At 41.7% G+C, this 25,350-nt stretch overlaps 1 protein-coding gene across 5 annotated transcripts in view; it reads left to right on the top strand.

Moving 5' to 3' along the window:
- The window catches only part of SLC23A2 (solute carrier family 23 member 2), an 80,033-nt gene that overhangs the window by 12,713 nt on the left and 41,970 nt on the right, over positions 1–25,350 (top strand). For 3 of the 5 annotated variants that reach the window (XM_019482438.2, XM_019482439.2, XM_014606435.3), the window contains one exon: positions 21,596–21,866. In XM_019482438.2, the coding sequence (XP_019337983.1) occupies positions 21,762–21,866 (105 nt within the window). In that variant the 5' untranslated portion in view covers positions 21,596–21,761. Of the gene's footprint in view, positions 1–8,592; positions 8,683–21,595; positions 21,867–25,350 lie in introns of all 5 variants that reach the window. The other 2 variants (XM_019482437.2, XM_019482436.2) reach the window with 2 other exon arrangements.

The following is a 25,350-nucleotide window of genomic DNA, read 5'->3' as shown; positions in this document are numbered from 1 at the left end:
AAGTCCAGACCTTAGGCCTGATAGGTCCCCCTTGGCCTGCCTGTGCCCCTGCAGGGCACTTGTAACCTTAAAGGCAAATTGTGTGGCTCTGTTCCTCTGCTACACCATGCTTCAAGCCTTGCAGGTGTTATCACTTAGGTCTTACAATGTTACTGTCACACCCCCTCCTCCATGGCCCCTCAATCAGCCTTTTTTCTGAGCTTTCAGACCCCTAACCCCATGCACAGCCCCTCTCTCTAGGGTCTCGGACCCCTGGTCCAACTCAGCCCCTCTTAGACTCATGAACCCTAATCTGACTCTCACCCCATCCCTGGGCTTATGGACCCTCTGGTCAGACAGTCAGGCAGTCACTGGCTTCTGAATCTCCAGGTCCCCCACACAGGCACTAGGGGTGTGCAAAATGGGCCCTATTCAATTCGGATTCGGCCCGAATTGGGGGCAGCGATTTGATTAATTGATTTGGATCACTGTCCCCGATTCAATTTGGCCGAATCTGCATCTGAAGATTCAGAGAATCAGCGATTCAAACATAGACACAGCTTTAAATGTTTTTTCTACATACTTCAAGGTAGCGGGTGGCTCGTGAAACCTGTGATGGTAGGGCAGATGGAGCATCCCACAGGAGCGCGGGGGGCTCCCCATGTGCTTGGTGGCAAACCCAGAAGTGGACCAGAAGTACTACCACTCTGGATGGCCCCCAGCACCCCCAGCTCGGCGATCAGCTGCGGGCAGATCCCAGGGGCACCCCCAGACCCAGGAGGCATCAGTCGCTGAGCTGGGGGGGATGCCAGGGGACCCCAGTGCTCTCACTGGCAGACCTGGAAGTGGACCGGAAGTGCTTCTGATTCACTCCTGGGTCTGCTGCAGTGTGTGCTGGGAAGTCCCTGTGCTCCTGTGGGACACTCCATCCGCCCCACCATCGCAGCATTCACAATCCACCTGCTACCCAGAGGTCTGTAGAAAAAACATTTAAAGCTGTGTCTACATCTGAATCACCGCGTCTCTCTGAATCAATTTGCAGGGTTCCGATCCGATTTGGAAAGATTAAAGGATCCTCTGATTCGATTCGGAGATTTGGCCACCAAATCGGGCCGAATCTCCGCTGAATCAAATCGGGGACTGAAGCCTCACACAGCCCTACCAGGCAGCTCTGCCTGTCTTTGGCACTTCCTTGGTTTCACTCTGTCAGCCCTGCTTTGTGTTCCTGGACTCCTGATCACCCTCCCGGCCCTTTCTTGACCCAGGGCTTGTGAATCTCAGGATCCCTACTCTCTAGGCCCCTGTACACCCTGCAGGGGCCCACTCTCAGCCACTCTTGGGCTGTTGGCCCTCTGAGTAGGTCTTGCCTCCCCTTGCTAAATTTCTAGTACAACTTTATAATGAGCACCTTAAGCCTTCCCTAGGCTTAACATAAACCAGGGTCACCTGCCTGTATAACTAAGCCCCTGTGGCACTGCCCCAGGCACCTTTCCTTGTTTCCTGCATTGTAGAGTGGCTTCCTTCCAGGATTCAGGAGCCCTGAGCCCCTCACTTCTTGGCTCGCAGGGCTGGATGGCTGGTGGGCTCAGGCTCGGGGCTTATATAGCTCTAGCCCAGCCTGCCGCTGGTCAGGTGAGTCCTTAATTGCCACCAGCCCCCTTTTAGTGCCCCCACTTTGCCTCCATTGAAGAAGCAGGCAGACCCCAGTGCCCTGCTACCGGTGGTCTTTTAAATAGTAATTTTTTAGTGACCAGCTCTAGTTTTGACTGATGAAGGTAAATGGTACCTTGTCCATTCATTTGTCATGACTTCCATTTTTGGATTCCTAGTTTGCTTGCAGGTTTCTGTCAAGGTGAGTGAATTGGCTTCCCACTTCATTTTCTTCATCTGCTAAATTAATATGCGAGTTGGGAATTGCTGGGACTTGCTTTGGATCGGGGTGGGGGTATTGTTTTTTGTTTTTAAATAACAGTTAACTGTGTATGTATGTGTGTCTGGAAATCTATCAGTCACTTGCCATTGTGGTTTAACCATCACTAAGCAGAGCTCGGTCATCAATAAAATCTGTATCTTGTGTACTGTTTGGTAAACTGCACAGTGTCTTTGTTTAGATCTGGCTGATTTTTGTCATAACTAAGCAGCAATACCAAACCACAATGAGAATATGTCCCTTGGACATTATCACCCATTTAGGTAAATATTTGCACTTAAAGGATGCACAAAAAAGTAATAGTTCTAAATCTGTTCTAAACTATTAACTTTACAGGAAAATTGGAGCAGCACTAGACAATGTCATTGAACAAAAAGAATGGTTTGTTAAAAATTAAAATGGTTATTTTTCTTTATTACAAGTAGTTGCTACCCCCCTCATTTAGGCTGTGAACTTCTGGCTGAATGTGGTTCTTGCTCTAGTCACTAATCTTCCTTAGTATATCAGAGGAAGCCATCATTACTAGCTGCCAATGTCTTCAGCTTGGAGTCTTACGAAACTCAGTTATACATAAGTTCTCTTGAAAAGCCATCCACTTTTGGCACCTCATTTTTAGAGATCATTTTGCTTTTCCTACAGGCACATCAATGATTCTATAACTTCTTCAGTTCCATCATTCCGTCAACCTGAGCAGGAAAAGTCAGAGTTACCCTTCAGGAATTTCCTTACTTGCTTTGAAGTCATAGCAGCAGCTTGTCGTGGCCAGCTACTTGAAGGCCTATTCAGATTAAGTTCTACAGGATACCACCCTGTTTTAGTTCCCTTTGGATAAAATCCTTGAAAGAAATTCAAAATTGAGGCTTAAGTTCTTATTAAATGTATACAGAGGGGAAAACTCATCAGCCGATCCCTTTTCAAAATTCAGCCTTAGTTCTAGGATATGCTTAAGTTTTCTGGTCACAGCCATGGCCATATTCCTTTATCAGTGCACTCACCTGGGAGCTGGGATGCTTGGGGTCTTGCTAGGCCATCCTTTCCTCTTCCAAATACACCGTTTCTCACTCCTCCAGTCTTTCCTATAAACAGTTATGCAATTTGTCAGGTTTGAAATATGAAGACTTGCAACATTAAAACAATACCAAATCTTGTAGTCTGGAAGGAAATTGTATTCCCTTATATAAAGGACCACAATAGTAATTTTCCCCACTAGTTTCCTATTTTTAGGGGCTCCAGTCTTAGTTTTTTTCAGTTTTGTAGATTGCCTAGAGTGTTATCGGTCTGGCTGTCTTGCCCGATGCTAAGAGGTTTGGGTACATTTGTTCCCAGAAGAGAAGTGGCATCTCTGATGCACCTGCTTCCCTCCCCTTCCCCCTTCTCCTCCCATGTTTTTTGCTCTTTGTTTCCTCTTCCTTCCAAGGATTTTGCTGGGTTCTCCATTATGTAAAAATCAAGATTGGATATAAATTCTAAAGCTCCCATATCAAACAAGAATGAATTTAGAAAGGTTTTGTGACCCCATGATACATGAAAGCAGAGTGGTCCCTTGGCCTCTTGCTTCTCTTTCCTTTTGTTGCTTCTGCTTTCGTGTTGGGTATATACTATACAGATGGCCGACATGGTAGTATTAAGATTTAACATCCCATAGGTGTGTTAAGCTCTGCAGTCTAGAGGTGTGGTGTTCTGTAGCATCCCCTGGAGAACTCTACAGTAGACAAGAAGTAAGTGTAGTTAAAGAAAACTGAGAATCCTATGTTTGATACAAAGCAATAATCCCTCTGCACAAGTAGCGTAACTTTGCTGACTATTTCTCAAGAAGCTTTCCTGAAATGATCCCGTGGGAATGAAAAGTCACTGAGTGAGGAAGGCATAACTCTGCCAGCTGGATAAATGGAAAGAAAATGAGAAAGTGTGCTAAATTTTCGATTGACTTTTGGCTATTCTTTGAAGATTGAAGGGGCTTTTTAATTTCAAATGAAAGCGGGGTGCATTATGTATGCTTTAGCGGTTAGCAGTATTGCAGCAAGTCTTGCTTCCGTATTGAACCTTGATGGAAGTAACAGGTTTGAGGAGATGATTCAGCTGAAGAGGACTCTACATTTACTTCCTTCGCTTCTAACACATCTTCAGAGTTGCAGTGAGTGTTCTGTGTGATGGGTCGGCATTAAGGTCTGGTGTTTTCTTTAAGCACCCGTGTAAACAGCATGTTGATGTAAAGACTGTTAAAGCTTGGACTTGCATTTGCTCTTAGAAAATGAAAATAACAGTATACTATATTAAATATATTCTTAAAATATAAAAAAGCTTGGACTTGCATCATAAAAAGTTACATCCCTAGCAGACAACGTTATACTAGCAGAAGTTTCAAATGTAGACTTGTTCGAGTTTCTAAATTTTGCCAGCAATATTGTTATCTCTGGCATTGGCCAATCTAATGGAAGACTAATTTGATGAAATACTGGTAAATATCAGGTGTTTGGGGAGTTCTTGATTTCCTTCTTGAGTAGGAGATGACTCTCACCACTAGATAAGTGGTTTTTCCAGTTCCAGTGATAGGTTTTTCTTTGAGTACCGTCTGTTCTGTTGTACCTTTTTGTGTGGGTAGCAAATTTCATGGGAATGTTGAATCTCTCTTGCTTCCCTGAGGTCAATGATATCACTGAAACTTGAATGAAATAGTTCATCTATAACCCGAGTGGAAAACCAGGAGTAATGGCTACAAACTCCTGGAAGATCAATTCAGGCTCAGCATTAGGAAAAACTTCTTCACAGTCATGGTGTTCAGGCTGTGGAATAAGCTCCCTCCAGAGGTGGTGCATTCACCTACCCTGAAAATCTTCAAGAGGAGACTAGACAGTCACCTTGCTGGGGTCACCTGACCTCTGGTTGTCTTTCTTGCTTGGTACCAGGGGCTGGACCCAGTGGTCTTCCGAGGTCCCTTCTGACCTTACGATCTATGAATGTTTACTTGTATGCTGCACCCAACAACAGCAAGCGAAGCCATATTAAAACATACCCTAAGGCAGGGGTGGGCAGAGTTTGGCCCATGGGATCAGGCCTGTGGCCATTTTCTAGTCTACCCTGCACCCACTGATGAGGGTGGGACCCATGCAGGCAGGATGTGCAGCCCGGCAGCTGGGATAGGATGGGCTAGGGCAGCACCCAGGAGCAAGACAGGTATGCAGGCAGACCTGGGATCTAATGGTGGTGACAGGGCTAATGGTGGGATCTAACGCCAGGGCAGAGCTGCAGCCTGCTGCCTGCAGACCCCTGCGACAAGTGCGGAGGGAGCAAATAGCAGGTCTGCCCAGCAGGTCTGCCCTGTGCTGTTACAACCACAAGATCCTGAGTCTCCCTTGGCCTCAGAATAGCTCCCTGCCCATGCCGCTACCTGCCAATCTCCATGGAGACCCCAGGAGCACAGGTCCGGGGCCGGGCTCTGGCTCTACAGCCCCGCGCTGTCGCAGCCCTGGGCTGTCATGGCCCTGCTGGCCCCGGGGTCTCCATGGAGACAGCTGGGGCTGTGCAGGCAGGGGCTGCTGGGAAATGGAGTCTGACCGCCAGCCGGATCTGCCATTTTATTCACCCCTGCCCTGGGGCCTGTTTCTGAAAGTAAGTAGAGATCCAGTAAATGTAGAGCATTACCTTTTCAGATATTTAGGTGCCATCTTGCCTGTGATTTTTTTCTTTCTTTTTTTCTGTATAAGTTAAGTCTGTGCTGTGCAGTGTTAACCATCTCATTTGCATGAAGGCTACTCTTCCCTCAAAGAAACTGAGGTTAAAAAAAAAAGAAGAAAGTTAAAAAAAGAAATCAGATTTGAAATACATATGCTTTCCCACCAAGAAGGAATCCGAGCTCTTCAGATGTATGAAGGTGGATAGGGCCCTCCGTTTTTTTGGAGAAGAAAGTGTCAGATGGGACTAATCAAGTCGTGTTGGGAGCAAATATTTATCAAGTTTTAAGGATCCCTTATTACAGTCATATGTTGCAGGCTTTCAGAATAATTCTACTAATATAGTCCTCTGCTTATAATTTACCCACTGCCAAGCATAGGAACCCTAAATGTTTTCATATTTACAAGTGCTTTTTAATTGAGATGACGAGACCAGATTTAAGGTCTTGGAGCATTTGCTCAGAAATGAAATTACGTCTCGTAACAGACAGCTTTACTGTATTTGAAACTGTAGTTAAAATTTGAAGTCCTAAGGTTAGGTAAATGTCTGCAAGATCAGATTTAGGTTTTTTCTTCTAGGTTTTCAAAATTGTGAGGAGACTTGAATTAACTAATGTAGTTAATAACGTATAATGCTACCCTCCTGTTAAACCGCTTGCCTTCGTGAACCTGCCATCGTGATTTTGAGAGACTACTTGACATGGCAACCCTCTCCTAGAATTAGAGACCCTCTGCTTGATGAATCAGATTTTTCCCGTGTGACTCCCTAGGTGAAGGGATATTTGTCTTTGGTAGAAGTTCTGCCTTGAATAAGAGCAGCCTGAAGCAGTTGAATGCTGGCTAACACACTTGAAACTTGGGGCGGTTTTTAAATCAGGCTTTGCAGCTAAGTTTGAAACATCCTGAGAGAGAAGTCCAGTAGCTAATTTTTGGTAATAGCATTTTTCTTCAGTTGTTTTCCAAGACTTGATGGAAGATCAAAGGAGTCATTTTGTAGGCAAGAGTTTGCATGCATTACCTCGTTATCCTGCCTTATTGGTATTTGTGATGGCGTAGGCTGATCGTTGTGCCACACCTAGTACAAGCCGTATGCAAACTAAATAAAAAGTACAGTAACGTTCTGGGGGAAAGTTCATGAGGAAGATATTCCACAAAATGTGGGTGACTGAACTAGTACGGAGTCAATAAGTCAGTACTTCATGTTGATTATGTAAAGAGCAGCAAACATAAGCAGGGTTAAATGAACCTCAGTGTTCAAGCATGTAATGTGAAGGTGTGTCACTGAAGTGCATGTTGGCATAAGACAAGGTAAAACAAAGGGAGAAAATTCCCAGGGTTTGGAAATCATTGTAAAAATCATTGTGAAAGTTGCTGCTTTTGTAACTGTGGCATTCACTTTCGGTCTTCAGCGGAAAAAATAGCTGTATGTTTGCATACCATTTAAATTGCTTACCAAGAGCTGGGAGCTAGGTGGCGCCATTGATTTGTCTTCTGCCACTAAAAATCTTGGTTCAAAATCACTTGAAATTGGAAGTGGGAGTGAGTACATTGTTTAGTTAGCAGTATGCAATACCTGTCCATCTATCACCAATGCTAGAATTGCGGGGGTACCACACATCTGTCAGAAGGAATCTGTGGTTGGGTTCAACTTTCTTAATTGCGATTTACCACTTCATCAATTGAGCGTAGTGAAGAGTAGTTTTTATACAGGGGGCAAGTTTACAAAATCCAGTGCATTTAGAGTGTTGTGCCAAACAGCATCTACGCTGTCATGGGTGGCTTCAGTGCTGACTGGAACAAACTAATGCGGTAAGGGTAACGCAGAGATTTAGCAAATGATCATTGTAATTGAAAATTATTGTGGCGTGGGCGGTTCTAAAGAGTAAAAGACTTGGGTATCTGCGTCAAACTGCATGAGTGGAAAGGGCACGTGGGTGAGAGTGAGCAAAGGAGGTGGGAATCAGTGTAAGAGTGACGTTTGGCTTTTTATCTGTGGAGAGAAGGGAGTATAGCCAGAAGTGAGGGCTGGTGAGTAGCAGGCGACCTCTGACCCTCTGGATCATGGTGTACACATAAAAGGACTAGACAAGTGTTTGATGAATCCTCTTATACAGAGTCCTGCGACTGTTGCGCCAAGACCTTCCATACGTACATCTAGACAAGAATATGTAGGAGTGGAGGCCACCCAAGACCTAACCCTCCCACACCTTTAGACCATTGAGACAGAATTCAAAGGCCAGACCAAATCCCCACATTCAGTGCCTTGATGGTTGTATTTTCAGCCAGAGGTCAACAGATAAGAACTGCTGCTGACTGCCTTGCACCTCAGTTTCTATCAGGGTGATGTCCCTCAGTCTTTCTGCAGCCCCAAGGCAGTAGGGGCTAGGGTTTGGGGTGCCCTATACTCCCTTTATTCTGGAGGTTATGACTTTGTGGTACTTCTTAGGTGCTACCCTGCCACACATAGCCCAACTGTGTGGTCACCAGGCCCTCCAGTCAGATGCAGTTTAAGGTCGTACCCAGGACCCAAGTTCTTGTTAATGGAGACGAGGGAAAAACCTTTTCATAACAATTTATATAATGTGGGTTTATGTAAGTACTGTGCATCATTTATAAGGGAAGTGGGTGGAGAAAGATATTGTCGTTATAGTTGTACAGGATCAGGCACTGAAATATTTGCACACCTTGATTTGTGTATTTTGGCTGTATTCTACTTCTTCTCTGATTGTAATTCCACTATATTTAAGCTAGTTTATCATGTCTAAACCAGTGCCAGTAATTTAATGTGGTTTGTGTACATTTGGCTATTACTCATAAAGCCCTTGTATGTTTGTATAATTTTTCTACTTGGGTTAGAGGCATGTAGTACCAGCTTGTGACCATGTGGTGTCTTCTTTTATTTTAGCTGTTGTGTAATGTACATAAAGATTCTGATTGGATAAAATAGTTACACAATGTGGGGATCCCATTCTGATTATAAAAATCCTTCGTCATTATGTCTACAACTCACAGGCTACACAGTTGCTGATTGTAGAAAACAGGAGAGACTGAATAGGCTAGCTGGTACAGAAGAGCTGCAGAGGTTAGTACAGATTCTTTAAGGTAAGATTAGTTCTCCTGAATTCCCTTTTAAATTTTGAAATGAATTAGTTGAAAAATCAGCTGCTTAAATCTAGGTAATTAAGAGCATAGTAAATAAAAAGATCATAAGCTATAAAACAAGACGCGCTTCAGATTTTAAGAAGTCACTGTCATTTGGATTTGAGGAATTTAGCTAGTTTTATTTATTAGAAATGTAGAAAACTAGTGTTGTTTATTGTAGAAAATTATTTGCTGTAGAAAATTGATCATCTTGGAGCTGCAACCAAATGTTCAGAAATGCCAAAACTATTCTTAATCTGTAAACTCATTGTTCATAGCAGCATATACTTGCTTCTAAAATAATTTTTAAAGATTCTTGAAATCAATGTGAGTGAAGGTTGGCATCTTAGTGTTTTTTCAGTTTGTTGAGTAAAGATCTTTGGATGTTTAATAAAGAAAGGAAAACCCCCTGTTCCTCAAGAATCTGATTGCTAAAACTTTCACAGACTGATGCTGGTTTTAGAAAAGAAGTTAGAAAATATGAGGATATGTTAGGTATGAGCAGTTATTAGCTTTTTTTGCATAACTGACCTGACTAGATGAGGAAATAGTTTGTGGCTGGAAGTATGCCAGAGTTCTGGAAAGTGAACTCCAACTTTTGGTGTATGTGTATTTTTAATAGCTTGTTATGTGACTCGCTCTTAGAAGGGAGTCATTTCACCAGAGGAGGAATGTGTCTAGTCTTCTAGATTCAAGTAGTTTATGTTAATAAATTGTCAGGTAGAAATCTAGAGAGTGTTAAAAGGTGCAGTGTTTACCAAGGAGGTTTTCTGAGTGCATTAAAAAGGATTTAACGCCATGTGTAGCATCCAGGAGAATTTGAAGTTCTCTAAATTTCTGGGTAGTCAACCTTTGGAGACCAGATAGAACATACAATATATAAAATTATATGAATTGTGCCATAACCTGCCCTACATGGAATACTAGGTGTCATGCTTTCTCTCCGATAATGAGGTTTATCTAAAGGAAAGTCAGCAATTCACTTAATTTTCAGCTTTTGTACTGTTTAACTTAATTCAATTAAATGCTGATCTCCCAAATACTGTTTGCCATCTTTGAAATCTACTTCTGGAGTTAGTTTTGTAGGCTTCCCACTTGACCTTTCATTAAAGTCTCATCTGCAGGTGAATTTAATGCATAGTATGTTGCAAAGCAAAAAGAGATTGAACCAATCAAGGATAATAAAGCGGTTTGGTGGGAGGGTAGTCACATATTGAAACAGTCAAGGATCAAAAGAAAGAGAGTACGAGAGATAAAGTTGTAGAGAACATAGTAGTGGAGACAGGTTGGTTCTTTGTAGAGCTGGGTGAATTTTTTTGGTGAATAATTAATTTGCTGAGATTGCTGATTGTTTAGTGAACTGCTTCCCAATCTTTTGTGACAGCGAACCACTGACACACCTCAAAATTTCTCGTGGCCCAGCATTCACTTTTAGCTTCAGATTTCGAAATGAAGAGGGTATGGTGAGGGTAGTATCATATGGCCTGTTAGCATGGCCCGGTAGAGGACAGCTTGGAAACAGTTGTTTCACTGGCAGTTTGCTTTTGCTTTTGCTTTTGCTAAGCAGTGCTTAAAAGCTTTAAAGTAAATATTATGGAAAACTATTTTTGTTTTGAAAGGCATTGAAAGCAAACAAATTGTAACAATTCTTCTAACCAAAGAAGGTTTTGGGTTGAAAGCTAAGGCTGTGTGAAGCTTTGGAATCCGATTCGATTTGGAGGAGATTCGGCCCAATTCGGGGATCAAATCTCCGAATCTGAATCGAATCAGGAGACCAATTAAAAGCTCCGAATCGATTTGAAGCATCCGAGTCTATTCGGAAAAGCTTCAGAAAAGATTGGGCCGCTGCAGAGATTCAGCCATAAACTAAACAGGCAGCTGGCACAGCTGCCTTCAACTGGTAAGTCTGATGGGGAGGGAAGCAGCCTGGGGTAGGGAGGGGCTGGGGCTGGGGCAAGCTGCCCAGTTGATGCGCATTACTTGGGGAGGGGGCCAGGGGTGTGTGGGATGTGGGCACAGCAACGCTGGGAGCGGGGGACTATGCCCTGTTGCTGCTTGCTGGGGGGGATGCAGGCACGCCTCACTCTTTGGATGGGGGCAAGCAGCAGCGGGGCATAGCCCCCACTTCCAGCGCTGCTGCACCCGCATCCCATTCCCTTTTGCACTGGCTGGTAAGCGGCGGCAGGATAGAGCCCCCCACTCCCAGCGTTGATGCAGGCATGGTAGCACTGGGAGCAGGGACTAGGCCTTGCCGCTGCCCAGAGTGAGCTGTGCCTGCATCGTGCCCCCCCCCCCCCCCCCCCCCCCCCCCCACACACACATGTTGGCTAGGCTGGGCGGGGCATGGGACCAGGCTGGGCACCCATGGAGGTTTCTCCCTCAGCTTCCCACGCTGGGGCAGAGGCAGGCACAGCTGGAGGAGCAGTGGGAGAAGCCCCCATGGCTCAGACAAATCCGAGTCGAATACTTCCCTATTCACACAGGCCTATTGAAAATGCCTTTGGGAAAAGTTGTCCTTTAGAGTAAGCTGGAAAAAAGTAGTTTAAAGTTTAAAAATAGTGTGTTAGAGCAAGAACCTAATTTTATGTGCAGCCCCAGCAAGATTGAAAGACTTTCAAATAGACAAATCCCTTTGCTCGCCTGGAGCAGTTTTTGGGATATGGATATACACTATTAAATTATGTATTTATATGGTCTCAATTTAAGCCCCTGTCATTTCTTGAGTCTTCGGAGGAATGCTGAGTGTAAGACATCACCTTTGAAAGAGAGGGTCTCCAGTCCAGTATTCTCTTCATATAACATGTGTTTAGTGCATATTGGTCTTGATTAATCTCATACCCATGTGGTGGAGAGTTACTTTACATAAAGTCTGACAGCACAGCTGCAGATAGCCTTGCCAACACTTGAGCTGGAATTTGGGTTTTGAGCTTTTGGGGACAGGGATTTTGTTGTACTTGTTACAGAAAATGGTAAGCAGATCTCGGAGCAGCATAAATTGCTAAAATAGATCTTAAGCCCTGGGTTTCAAATGCTCATAACTTGGGTGTAAATGTTCATCTTCCAATAGAAGATTTTCACTTGGCAATCCTGAATGTCAAAAGCTGTAGGAGGTGCAAGCTGTGAAGTAACAGTAGGTAGAATTTGTTATGGCAGGGCCCAGACATAAAGGCCCCATTGTGTTAGGCGTTCTTCAGACAGAATGAGAGGCTCTGCCCCAAATACTTTACATATTGAAGATCAAGTTTTCTTGCTTTCAGTGAACTGGCAGGAACTCCAGTTTTTTTTGTTAAGAAGAAGCTAATGCTCATGCAGCATAGCTTTAAGTATTTTATGATTGTATTATAAATTGTGCATAAAAATCTTATGGATTTCTGTGGGACTTGATATTATCTTCATTGCTATGACAACAAGCATCAGCACCAGTGTTCCCTCTAAGCTGAGTGCTGATGCCGCACTGCCAGGTGCACCTGTGCGGCCGTGCAGCTTAGAGGGAACACTGATCAGCACGTCTGTAGAGAGCAGTTGTGGTCGTATGTAGCCAGAGTACTATGTAAAAGGTGACTTGGACTAGGAAGATGGAGCATGCATCACTATCTTGGAGTGTATTTTTAAAAATCTGTGCTTAGGTTAGAGAAAAATAAATGCAGAAATTGGGTATGACTGGTTTGATGGTTGTCTAAACCAGTAACAATCAGAAGGAAGTTGCCATTCCATAATTAGCTAGGACTTGCCTTGCTTTTTCATTTAATTGGCTATTTGGGGGAGGGGGGGGGGAGGTGCTATGCTGTAAGTAAACCTGACTAATTAGAGCCTCAATAAAGTTTCATAGATTTCATAGACATTAGGGCTGGAAGGGACCTCGGAAGACCATCGAGTCCAGCCCCCTGCCCCAGGGGCAGGAAGTCAGCTGGGGTCACACGATCCCAGCAAGATAAGCATCCAGTTTGCTCTTGAAGGTGTTCAATGTAGGCGCTTGAACCACCTCCGGCGGCAGGCTGTTCCACACCTTGGGGGCTCGGACAGTAAAGAAATTCTTCCTTATGTCCAGCCTGAAACGGTCTTGTAGTAGTTTATGACCATTCGACCTAGTCGTCATCCCTTGGGGCGCTCTGGTGAACAAACGTTCCCCCAGATACTGGTGGTCACCCTGATAAACTTATAGGTGGCCATCAGATCACCCCTGAGCCTGCGCTTTTCCAGGCTAAGGAGCCCCAGGGCTCTCAGCCTGTCATCGTAGGGTCTGCTTCCCTGACCTCTGATCATGCGTGTGGCTCTTCTCTGGACTCTCTCAAGCTTCTCCACATCCTTTTTGAATTGTGGAGCCCAAAACTGGACGCAGTACTCCAGCTGCGGCCTCACTAAGGCCGAGTACAAGGGGAGAATGACGTCCCAGGATTTTCTTGAGAAGCATCTATGGATGCAAGCCAGCGTTTTGGTCGCTTTACTAGCCGCAGCATCGCACTGCAAGCTCATGTTCATCTTGTGGTCAATGATGACCCCCAAGTCTCTTTCTTCCTTAGTGCTAGCCAACATAGCACTGCTGAGCCTATAAGGATGCTGCAGGTTTTTCTTCCCAAGGTGGAGAACCTTGCATTTATCGGCGTTGAACACCATCAGGTTCTCATCTGCCCACTTGCTGAGCCTGGATCACCCACCTGTCTTCTGGTGTGGATGCTTTGCCCCAAAGTTTGGTGTCATCGGCGAACTTGGTCAGTCCGCTTCTGACTCCAGTGTCCACATCATTAATGAAGATGTTGAACAGTATGGGTCCAAGGACAGAGCCTTGGGGGACCCCACTGGTCACAGGACACCATGATGAGAGACTTCCATCAATTACTACCTTCTGGGTCCAACCACGGAACCAATTTTCCAGCCAGTGGATCGTGGCGGACCCAAGGCGACAATTGGCCAGTTTCTCCAGTTGTTGGCTTCACTAATTCAGGCAGTTCTAAAACCACTCTAATCAGTTTAGGTCTGTGTCCATTGGAAATGGAATCTCTTCCAGATTGTCCCTTAGCATCCACCCCAGCATCTGCTTGGATTTTCTCTGGCAACTCATATGGCCCTTGTACACGTGATGAATATCGCTGTAATTTGTTACATGGCAAACTAAAATACGTCAGATGTGTTTTACTTTGCTACGTAAAAAAGTCAGTTAAATTGAAATACTCTGACAAAGTTACAGAATTTAATTTAATTTAATCACAATATGCCCCCCAAATGTGTACACTGTTATGCAATTAAATTGCTAAAAAGGGCAATTAAACTGCTAAAAGGGACAATTTTATCGCGTGTACAAGGGCCCATAGGTCTTAGTCTGAGTTGCCTCCTGCCCATCTCTTTGTAAATGTCTTTTGGCGGTCAAGTTGTCTGGGACCGTGTGTTACAGTATAATGGAGCAGCATTGTCTACTTGACCTAGTTACCTTTTGGATCATACGTAGCAGACTGTCCAGTGTTTTTGTTACTCAACCAAAATTTTTTTTCAGCTAGCTGCTGGATGTAGCATCATATGAAAGCATGTCTTTAATTGGAGTTCATGATACATCCTTCTCTGAAACAGTGGTGCCATCTTGTTAACATGGAATGTTGGCATGCTGACGATGAAAGATACCCAATGACATTTTCTGCTTTCTGTCAGCTTTCAAACTATATAGTGCATAGGAGCAGGTGTTCTACTCTACAAGTCCCTGAAGTCCATGCAACAAAGATTTATTTTCAAACTTTGTAGCCTAAAGTCAGTAGAGATATAAACTTTCTGGAAGTTTTGAAGTCATGGGGGGAAAAACATTATTTTTTCCCTGTTTCTGGGGGAAAAACCTGAAATTTTGGAAAAAAAATTGAAATGTATGCAATACTTATTTGCTTAGCACCCTTTATAGCGCTAACTTCACTTTGTTACTTTAAGAACATAAAATGTATTATGTATGACTTGGTTTGCTTACAAAATTATCATGTTTGGTATATTTAGTAAATTTTAAAAGCATAGTTTATTCAGATAATAATTACAAATTTACTAATTGAATTTACTTTAAAATGTTTTTAATTTTTGTTGCAAATAGAGCTACAAGCTGCTGAACTCTAAGGAAACTAGCATCTCTTAGTTTTTTTACCAGTTTATGAGAAGCAGGCAAAAATTAAAGTTGAAAATAGAAGAAACCATCAACATTATAGTAAAACCAAGAAAGTTATTCTGTATTCTGGACTTAGTCTCCTCCACAGTGTCAAGTAGATACAGAAAGTACTCCTTTCTAGAAAAAGAGTTGAGGGGAAAAAAGGGGGAAAAAAACCCCAAGATTCATTGAATACCAATTTTGCTATGTTAAACTTTGTCTAATCAGTCTGTTTCTAAGCTGTCACTAGCAGCAGTTTCTGCTGCTTCTAATCCTTCATTTTTATCATCTTCATGGACTTCTGAAAACTCAAGGTTTGCCCGGATTGAGATAAGCTTCTCTACTCTTTCACATGTTAGTTTATTTCTTGATTTGGTATGAATATTTCCAAACATAGACCAGTTTTTTCACATGCTGCAGAAGATGGAGGCAAGAAGCAAGAGGAGACAGAAGCTGTGTCATGCAAAGGCCTTGCCACCACATTGCAGGAGGGATATGCTTGGCAGTCCCAGACTGCATTCCTGGACCAAATACCTAAAGATGTTCTGTATTCTACAATATTTGAAAGTACCTTTCCAACATCACATCTGAAGTGTGTTGCTTGTTTTGTAATTCAGTCAAATGCAGAAGCAGTGCTGTCACCACTAACATTTCTGCCTTTGAATCTTGGATCCAAGAGATTTGCAGCAGCACGAATTGGTTAGCAACAGAATTCTTCCCGTCTGTTAATAAAGTTTTTCACTTTTCTTTCTTCTGTACTTGTAAGCAGAGATGCACTTAGTTTCTCAAAAATAGTTGATTTTATCTGGGCCATTTGGTAAGGAATGGCTGACAAAAGTTCACTGTCCGATTCGGATGCAGTGATTGCTGAAGAAATTGGCTTTAGAATCTTCAGGGAGTTCTGCAGCTGAACCCAGAAGACATCCTCATCAAGTGCAGTGTTCTTTGCGCTTCTGGGTACTTTAAGATCCTCAGTTATTACTGTTTCTTGAAGGCTTCTTTGTTTTTTAGTAAACTTTCAAATGAGATCATCACTCTACCCCATCTAGTTTTACTACAGAGTTTGTGTGTCACTATTTTATTCTTTGCATTCTTTTCTTCCTGCTTCTTCTAAAGACTGCAGCTACAATATGAGTAGCTTTTACATGCTTCATAACTTCTTTTGCTTTTCTATAGATCTTGTGCAGAATGTCCAACTTCACGATGTCATTAAGAAGCAAGTTTAGCCCATGGGATGCACATTCTGTTGCAGTAGTATGTGGATATTAGGGCTGTGTGAAGCTTTGGTCCCTGATTCGATTTGGTGGAGATTTGGCCCAATTTGCTGGCCAAATCTCTGAATCCGAATCGAATCAAAGGACCCTTTAATCTCTCCTAATCAAATCGGAACGTTCCGAACCGATTCGGAAAGATTTGGAGATTCGGACATAGGCACAGCTTTAAATGTTTTTTTCTACATGCCAGGTACCAGGGGCTCATGAGTGCTGTGATTCTGGGGCTCACAGAAGTGTCTGAATCGCTGATTCTCCAAATTAGCATTGAATCTTCAGATACAGATTTGGCTGAATTGAATCGGGGACAGTGATCTTAATCAACTAATCGAATCACTGTCCCTGATTTGGGCTGAATCCAAACCAAATAGGGCCCGCTTTGCACACCCCTAGTGGATATTTATCCATTATGATCTCCCGTGCTGCTTTCAAGTTACTTGCATTGTCAGTCAGCAAAGCAAATACTTTACCACGTCCAATCTTCTGTAGGACTTCACACATTTTACTACTGATATACTCTGCAGTATGCCTGTTCTTTCCTGTTTCAGTGCTTCTGTAAAAAAAAACCAAAAAACTGTTTGAGGTGTTGTTATCGCATAGTTTGATTCCTTCTCCCCACACATTTGTCCATCCATCTGTAAGTACTGCAAGACAACACAGTGCTTTGTTGAGTTTTCCGTGCACAGATTGCATTACACATTCATATTCTGTCTCCAAAAGAGACTTGCTCAAAGAATATCTGCTGGATGGTCTTAGTAATTTAAAAGCTTCCTGCCAGTATGCAGTTTCAGTTCTTGACAATGGCATCGTCCCAGAAGAATATATTGCTCTGGCAAGAGCTTGATCAATTTTTTTCCTGATTGTCAGGTGTCATCTTGTCTACAAATGAAGCTACTGAGAGTCTTTTGTATACAGTTGGTTGCAATATTTGGTTACTTGAGGATGTTGATTGGGCAACCCTTTGCGATGCTGATGTTGTAGAAGAAGCAGCTGCAGCAGCAGGACTTCTGGATCAAAAATCTTGGAAAGAGCTACTTGCACTTTCATCATCATGATCTACCTCCTCCTCACACCCATGAAGGATTTTTTAATGTCTGCAGGACACTTCTTACATGCAAAGCTGTGTTTGGCCATCCTAGTAGCATTTGGAAATGCATATTTCATTTGACAGTATTTACAAGTTACATTTTTTTTTTTTCTCAGAACAACTTGCAGTGTGGAAATGCTTCCATATGCTAGAAGTTGGTCACACCATTTTGCTGAGGGAGAAAAAGTGGCTAGCTTGCATATATAATCACTAAGCTACAGCATGTACATATTTAGTAATGGAGGGAGGAGAGGCCTCCTCAGAGTTAACTGAACAACTTCCCTGCCCTCCAGCCTCATCTCACTGCTAAGGTTGGGTGATTTGTCACAAAACATCAGATTATTAGGAATTCAATTATGAATTACATAGGTTATGAAAATATACTAATGCAGCTAAAATATAATATACTAAATTAAGAGAAATTTAAACTCTTACCTTTCAATAAAGAAGTATACATTCTTTTAGCTCCTTTGTGCTACTTCTGTACTTGTGGGGCTCTCAAGGTCACAGAGGCAGGAGGAGGCAGGTTCCTTTCAACTCCAAAACCTTTAGCCTTGCTCTATCTCCTCTCCTGAGGCTTTTGAGCAAGCAGGACAATAAGCTCCTAGTTTCTCATCTCTACAGGAACGAATGGATGCTGCTGCCGGTGTCCACTTCCAGTCCTTTGTGGGGTAGTCAGGAGAACAGGAACAGATCCACCAACCTCTAGATTAAAAGTCAACAACAGAGGAAGTCAACAAGCAAGGAAGGCACTGAATCCTTCCTTCTCTTGTGAAAATGACAGTGCCCCTGGGGGCAGAAAAGTATCTTGCTCTTGCATTTGAGAGTTGTACTGTACTGCTCATCCTGGGTGTACAGGAATTATAATGATCTGATACTATAGATAGTCTTACATAAAAGCCTTCCTGTTACATAGTTATTAGAAAACATTTTGGGGGAGTAAAGGGTAGCAGTATGTGAAGACCTTGTCTTAAAAATTGTATTCATCATTCTAAAAGAAAGTATTTCATAAGGTTTCTTTTAATTTTTTTTTTATTCCAATTTTTCAGAAAAAACAGGAGAAATGTTATTTTCCAATATTTTTTTTTTCTGTTTTTTTCCAGGCCTTCACATTTCTAAAGGTTAGAAAATTCCAAATCCATATCTAGCTACTTAATTACAGTGCACTGGGATCTTCCAGCTGCTGGGCACTTGCAACACTGATGTGCTTTTAAGAGTCAGGCAGTTGTTACTTTAGGGCTCTGCATTTGTTTCATATTTGTATTAAGACCTAAGTGTTGTTACCTTGGATCGATCCAAGTTTTAATAGCTGATTGTAGAGCAGGCTGAGGTGTGTATCAGGTTTGTGCAGGGGTAGGCAAAATGCGGCCCGCCAGGCCATTCTATTCAGCCCGTGGGACCCCTAAAAATTTAGAAAATTAACATTCATCTGCCCCGGGCTGCCTGTCATGCGGCCCTCAGTGGCTTGGCAAAACTCGGTAAGCAGCCCTGCACCCAAAATAATTGCCCACCCCTGGGTTTGTGGGAGAAGTCAGCTAGTTAAGAAACAAAGGAAAAAGAAAATGTCACCTTGTAATGTGTAAATTAGATGTTCTGCTCATCTCTGAAGAGGTTTCCCCTGATTCTGAGTTTCTTATTGTGCAACTGTTAGAACTTGAGGTTTCATTGCTCCTTTAAGGTCAGCTTGTATTGAGCCTAAGCTCCCAGTCTCCTCCTTTCTCAGGGCAGCGAGCACAAGGGCCTTATAACCTGTGTGCATGATACCCAGTTCTTCAGGGTGTGTTGATACCTCACTCCTCGTTTACATCAGCCAGCCCAAAAGCTTTAGTCTTCCACGTTCTCTGTTCCCTTCACCAAGAGCAAAACCACTTTCTGTAGCAGTGGAGACTCTAGCCAGTATAGGGCAGTCCCTCAACTTCCAACACTAAGATGAGATAAACCAGGTACAGCAGTGGCTATAGTACATCCTACCTCTGGGATCACTTTGTCCTTTTGAGTCCTCCTCTGGTTCTCTCCCAGACCAACCCAGTGTAAGTAACAGTAAAAAAATAATAATAATAATAATAATTTCTAGAATGCCATGTGAGAGGAGCTGGATACTGCTTGAGAAATTTTTCAGAAATGCAACTTACTGGTCTAGACTGGAGTCTGTGATACTTAGCTTTTTTTTTCTAATAAAGCTTCTTTTCAGAATTTAGTAAATATGTAAGTACCATAAAGTTACTCTTCCTTTTAAAAGCTGTGAAAAAATTGCACTGGCTCCAAGTCCTACAACATGCTAATACTCTCTGTTGTGAAAGCAAGAGCTTAACATTCGAAGCCAGCATGCTGCTGACTCCAAAATGGAATGAGTTTATGATTTCATTCAGAAGTGGTACACAATTGGAAGTTATTTGAGAAGGCAGATCAAATGAGTTTGTGGGCCTTTTTAAGTCTGAGTTTTAATAAACTTTGTATTCAAAAGGTGGTGAGCCTTTCTCCTTCTCCACTTACCAATATTTCCTAAAAGGAGATTTGTTACTGTGATGATAAACTTCCTAGAAAAGAAGGCAAATATTTTTAATTTTTAGTCTAGTTTTCTTTTTTCTCTAGTTTATAATGGGTTCTTTCAGTCAAGTGGGAAAAGCAAGAATGACATTTCTAGTATTTTTGTTGTAATTAATCATTCAAAGCAGAAATAAGTCAAGCTGCGGTTGTTCTAAAGAATTCAATAAATGCAGTTTTTTCCTTTAATGCCACACACAGCACAGTGGACGATGGAACTATATGAATACCACATTACTTAACTTGTAATATGGTTCACTCGCCGTTCTTCCCCCACCCCTCTCCAAACCTTTTATGCTCTTTCTGGTTTTAGATATTTCTATTGAAAGATCTTCTGGTTCATTTCAAATCAGCACTTTGCACCTGTCTGGAGTGAAACTGAAACTGCATACGCATCTTGAGCATAAAATCTGATTAGCCTAAAAGATTGAAGCTTTTCACAAGACTTCTCTTTGCATCTGTTCCAGTACTTTTCTGCGAAAATTGGCTGTTAGTTATATTAATGAACATTTTATAGTCTGGCTTCTCAGTTCCCTACTGTAAAAAAATAAAATAAAATAAAAAAATTCAAAGTTCTGAAATGTACATAGTAATAAAAATACAACTTTTGTGCCTTCTCGAAAGGGCAGTCCATGTTTGACATCATTGCTTCACACCTCATTGTTAGAGGTGTTGAGCTGGTGCAAAGACGAGACATGACAGAATGAATAATAGTATATGGAGAAAGTCTGCGTGCTGTTTTTAACTCTACCTCTGACATAAGTAACTTGCTTTTTACTTCGAAGATTAGTCTGCAGGCAAAAGTAATTGGAACTCTTGGGGAGGTAATATCTTTTATTAAACCAACTAGATCGCTGCAAAAAATTCCTTTATTTGCAAGCTTTTGGGCATATGCGTCCTTCCTCAGCCATAGGAGAGTGCAAAGATTGTAAAAATTTCTCTCAGGTGGAAATGAAGATTCAGATCTCACAGGAGAGCAGAGGGTGTAAGATCTCCTGGTTGGAAAAATTCATTTTATGCAAAATAGGCTCAGATACAAGTTGGAGCAGGCTCATCTGCAATTTGAATTTTCATTTCCACCTGGGAGAAATATTATAATCTTTGCACTCCCCTATGCAAAGTCCAAAAGCTTGCAAATAAAGGCATTTTTTTGCAAGCATCTAGTTTGTCTAATAAAAAATTTCACATCCCCAAGACTTCTGATAGCCCTTAAATGCACGAAAAATGTAATTCTATATGGAGAATGGCCAGTTGCAAACAATTATTCACGTTTTTGAATTGTAACTGGATTCTTACTGCTGTGGTGAATTGATATTGTTCTGTGGCTTACTTTTAGCCAAGCTTGACCTCTCTTAGTTAAATTAAAAAATATATAAGTATTCTCATAGATCAGGACAGCTTTCAGAATAAGGTCGGAAAATAGTACATTAACTATGGTCAGTGAAGACAAAGGTGTTGACTGCTGGGTTGTGATAGCCTTTTCACTTCTAGTTCTTCTTTGATCCAAGGAAGCGGAATTGTAGAAGATCCTTGTTTGTTTGTGAGCTTGTTTGCCATTGTTGTTTGTTGTATCCTAGGTTGGGAGAAAATTAACAGCTTGGAGGGTGTTGTCTGGAAGGACCCAGTGCTGGAAGATTTTAAATTGCTAGCTGACAGGGAAGGAACCCTGAGGTTGCTTTTCTCCGACCCATTGGAGGAAATCCTGATGATAAATAATATCAATGTTTTGTGTATGGTATTGTATAACAAAGCTACTGAGATGCACTTGCAGCGTCCGTGACTCTTCGTAATGCGTTATGCTAGTATCTTACAGTATCATTCTTTAAAAAGATTTAACTGGTTTCGCTTCTTCGTTTCTAGGTGCAATCGACGCCATCGGCACTCGTAGAACCTAATGTTCCAACTGGACTACTTGGTGCTTTCCTAACTTCCCTCTCTATCAGAAATAGTCCTGTTGCTGTATAGCTTCAGATTCCATAAATTTCAGTTTAACTACTATATAAAAGTTATTAGCAATCTGGAAGCAATGGGGATTGGTAAGAACACCACGTCTAAAGCAGTGGAGACTGGAAGCTCAACAGAAGGCAAATATGAAGATGAGTCTAAACATCCAGCTTTTTTCACTCTCCCTGTAAGTAAAAGTTTCAAGAACTTTGTTTTGTCATAAAACATTTCTGTCATCTTCAGGTATCAGGATTAGCAGAAGCTTAAGCACAGTGCCAGGATATTCACAGAAGCCTTCTAGATGTTGAAATACTGAGTGGTATAGGACTAGAAAGGGCCTCTGGGGCCATAGTCTACTCTCATGGAATCTCTGCTCTCTGTTTCACTTCCGTGCAATGTGGTCAGGTCCTTTGCATGCAAAGTTCCTCGGTCCAGCAATACAAGTCTCTTTGGGAAAAGACCCCTGTCCGATGGGTCACTTTAGTCCTTGCAAAGTGTCTCTCAGGCTGTGCTGGTAAAGATAATCTCTCCATTAGTCTGTTGCTGTCTTGAATTATCTTCCCAATCATTTGCTTAATTACTTCTTCAATTGAAGCTTTTCCAAAAAAAAATTCATAACAAAGTAAAATGTCAAGTATCGGATTTGTCTAATACTTGCTTTGTACATAAAGGGTTATAATACAAAAACTAATCCAGTTTAATTGCAACTGGACATTTGATGTCTTTGCTTTTCTGAGGTTTACTAAATAATGATATGGCATACTTGTCACAGTTCTTGCAGTTCTAGGGAATTTGACTTTGTATGTGCGCGTGCATGTGTGCAACTTCTATTTTTTGCTATACTGTGCGCCTATTAAACCTAAATTACCGTTGCTTCAATTAGTGTTCCCTTTCAAAACCTGGATATCCAGATCAGAGTTAGTAGAATTCACATGTCTAGTAAACTTGGTCCAAATCATTCTTAAGTTTGAGTTGTGTCATGGGAGGGGGCACAAAAATGTAATATGGCACCTTCTAAAAGAATAAGCTGCTTAGAAGGGTGAAGTGTCAGGAGACTGGTTGGCTGCATATTGAGTTTGGCCTGTCTTGGCAATACAACTGGGATTTGAATATGTGCGCTCTTTTCTTCACTTGTGTTTTGAAAACAAGAATACGTAATTGCATTTGCAAAAGTAACCTTTGACTAGAAAGAAAACTTAGCTCCAACCAGTGAACATTCCTAACTGAGAATTTACTGACAGTCAGTTAATACCTAAGATAGTGTCTGGTAATTCTCTTGAATACACAAAACTAAGCTTGAACCATTTCCCATATCGCAGTTTACTGTAATGACAGCAAGGTGTACACACCACTTAAGCAAGTAAAACAATGCAAATGCTTCAGCTGGGCACATTCAGATGCCCAGTGGGAGATGGGAATTGTCCTATATTGTGTTTCCAATATAGGTTATGTGATATGAATGACAAAATTAAGCACAAATAAATTGCTTGGCATAAGAGATTTATGAAGTAAGAACTTAGTGATAAAACTGTCTCTTACTTTATTATAGGGGTTTGTTTTTCCCTTTCCAATTGGAGGAATCTTTGAAACAGTGGGGGACAACCTTTTTTGGCTAGCATGCACCCTTGCCAGATGCCATTCCAATCCCCTTCCCCTGCTTGATCAGCTGCTTTGCCTTCTGCTTCCTGCCTTACCTCCCCTCCCCAATCTATCACATACCAAAGGTTGGCCACCTCTGCTTTAAAATATCACTTAGAGTTTTCAGATGGAAGGAATGACTTGGTCCAAGAACGAGTAGAACTGGAAGGAAGAATATTAGAGAATTCCTTTGTGTTGTCCCCTTGTTATTTTTCCACTTGGTAAAATGTTTCCTAGAATAAAGCAATGCTACAAATATGTTATTGGCTTGTCATCATGGTTCAACTGTCTCTCTCTTATTCCCATACAACTACCCATATATATTAAGCAAGATGATGACACCTAATGATTACTTCCAACACTGCAGAGCTTGAGTACTGCTCGAGATATACAGTTTTTCAAAAGTCAGGATACTAACTTTGTTTCAGTCATTACAGCCTCATTTAGAAATAGGCCACAAGATAAATAGTTAATATAGGCAGTGCCATGAGGATAAGAGCTTTTTGAAAATAAACCATAATACTGTTTTTAAGGTCTGTTGTAAAATATCAGCCTTGTAGAAACCAAAAGGGTGTCATACTTCTTTTTTTTCTAAAACAAATGCTCGGAATTAATGATTGAGTCTTTCATAATTGGTCTTGAGTTACCTGTTATTATCTTTGCACAGTTGGTGTGAAATCCTGTCACAAGGCTTGATGGAATAATTGCACACACAAATGTGAACGGTTATCCTGAGAGAAATTATTTCGTGCTTTAGAATCATAAAATAGCCTCTTTATGTTTGTAGGCTTACCATGTGCTTGCTGTTATGTAGCTGTCTGAGCAACAGGCCATTAAATAGATGGTAATGCAGTTCCCCAACACCACTGTATAACCAAAAATGCTTGAAAGGGCAGGTATCCCTAGCTGTGTCAGACATAGTAAAAATCAAGTCCTTTATAGGACATGTGAATACATTACAGTTCCTAAGAACTGCTCAGACAAAGTGGCTGCCAAAACTTGATACCAAACCCCAGGAATATGTAATGCATTCTACTCTTGTGTCTGTTTTCAGGATTGAGATAATTAAACAAAAGCTGTTGTTCCCTCCTTTTTGTTCTTAATTTCATCTTGATTGCCTGCCTAATCCAGGGGCAGTGATGAGTTGGAATACCAACAGATAGCTCAGTGCTGCATAAAATGAAGAAAGATTATCCCATAAAATGGAGAGAGATTATTTTTAGAGATCATAGTTCTCAAATGCCAGAGATGTAGCCAGTAAGTCTTAGTTTTAGGGTCAAGGGCTGGTTTTGATCAGTCTCAGAAGGAAGGGGTGCTTGGTGTCCGGAGCTGTACACACTTTGTCTTTATTACTATCTAGTACCATCTTCCAACTCTGCCTGACATTCTAGCATTTTTAGTTGGCTCATTTTCTTTATCACTGCCACAGAGGTGGTTTTATTTTAGTCAGAGTTATGCAATATTGGATTAATTTCATTCTGTCTTCATCCTTTTCTGCAACTTTGATCTTTCCCTTCTCATAATTCCTTCACTCATGTTCTAAAGACTTGTATTGTAGACACCATCTTCCCAAGTGAAAAATGGTAGATAATATATCTAAGATAGATAAATCAATCTTAGATATAGCAATATATATCTGAAAAATATAATGTATTTATTTTTAAAACATGTTAACTTCTTGCAGCCACTCCCCCACGAAGGTGCCAGCACAGTAGTCAGCTTTGCTGTCTCATTGTGCTGGAAACAGGAATTCTCATTTATGTGCCCTCTAGAACATGACTGCTCTTCATTAGCAGGACAGCTAATTTATTAAAACAACTTGGTTGAAGAAGCATGGTATGTTATGAATATTTCCACTGTTTTGGTTTATTTTACCCCTGGGTTCTGACACTACTATTGAAGTCGTTGTGCCTTGGTACTTGACAACACCTTTGTGGCTCTCTGGTTGCCTACAAAAATTGTGTTTTTGAAAGGTCTTGAAGTGTAGACCGTCATGAACTGGGTTAGTGTGTTATGCTAGACTCCTACTAAGG

This window comes from Alligator mississippiensis, chromosome 7, assembly GCF_030867095.1.
Source record: "Alligator mississippiensis isolate rAllMis1 chromosome 7, rAllMis1, whole genome shotgun sequence".
Taxonomy (NCBI): domain Eukaryota; kingdom Metazoa; phylum Chordata; order Crocodylia; family Alligatoridae; genus Alligator; species Alligator mississippiensis.
This window is presented reverse-complemented; position numbering and strand designations above follow the sequence as displayed.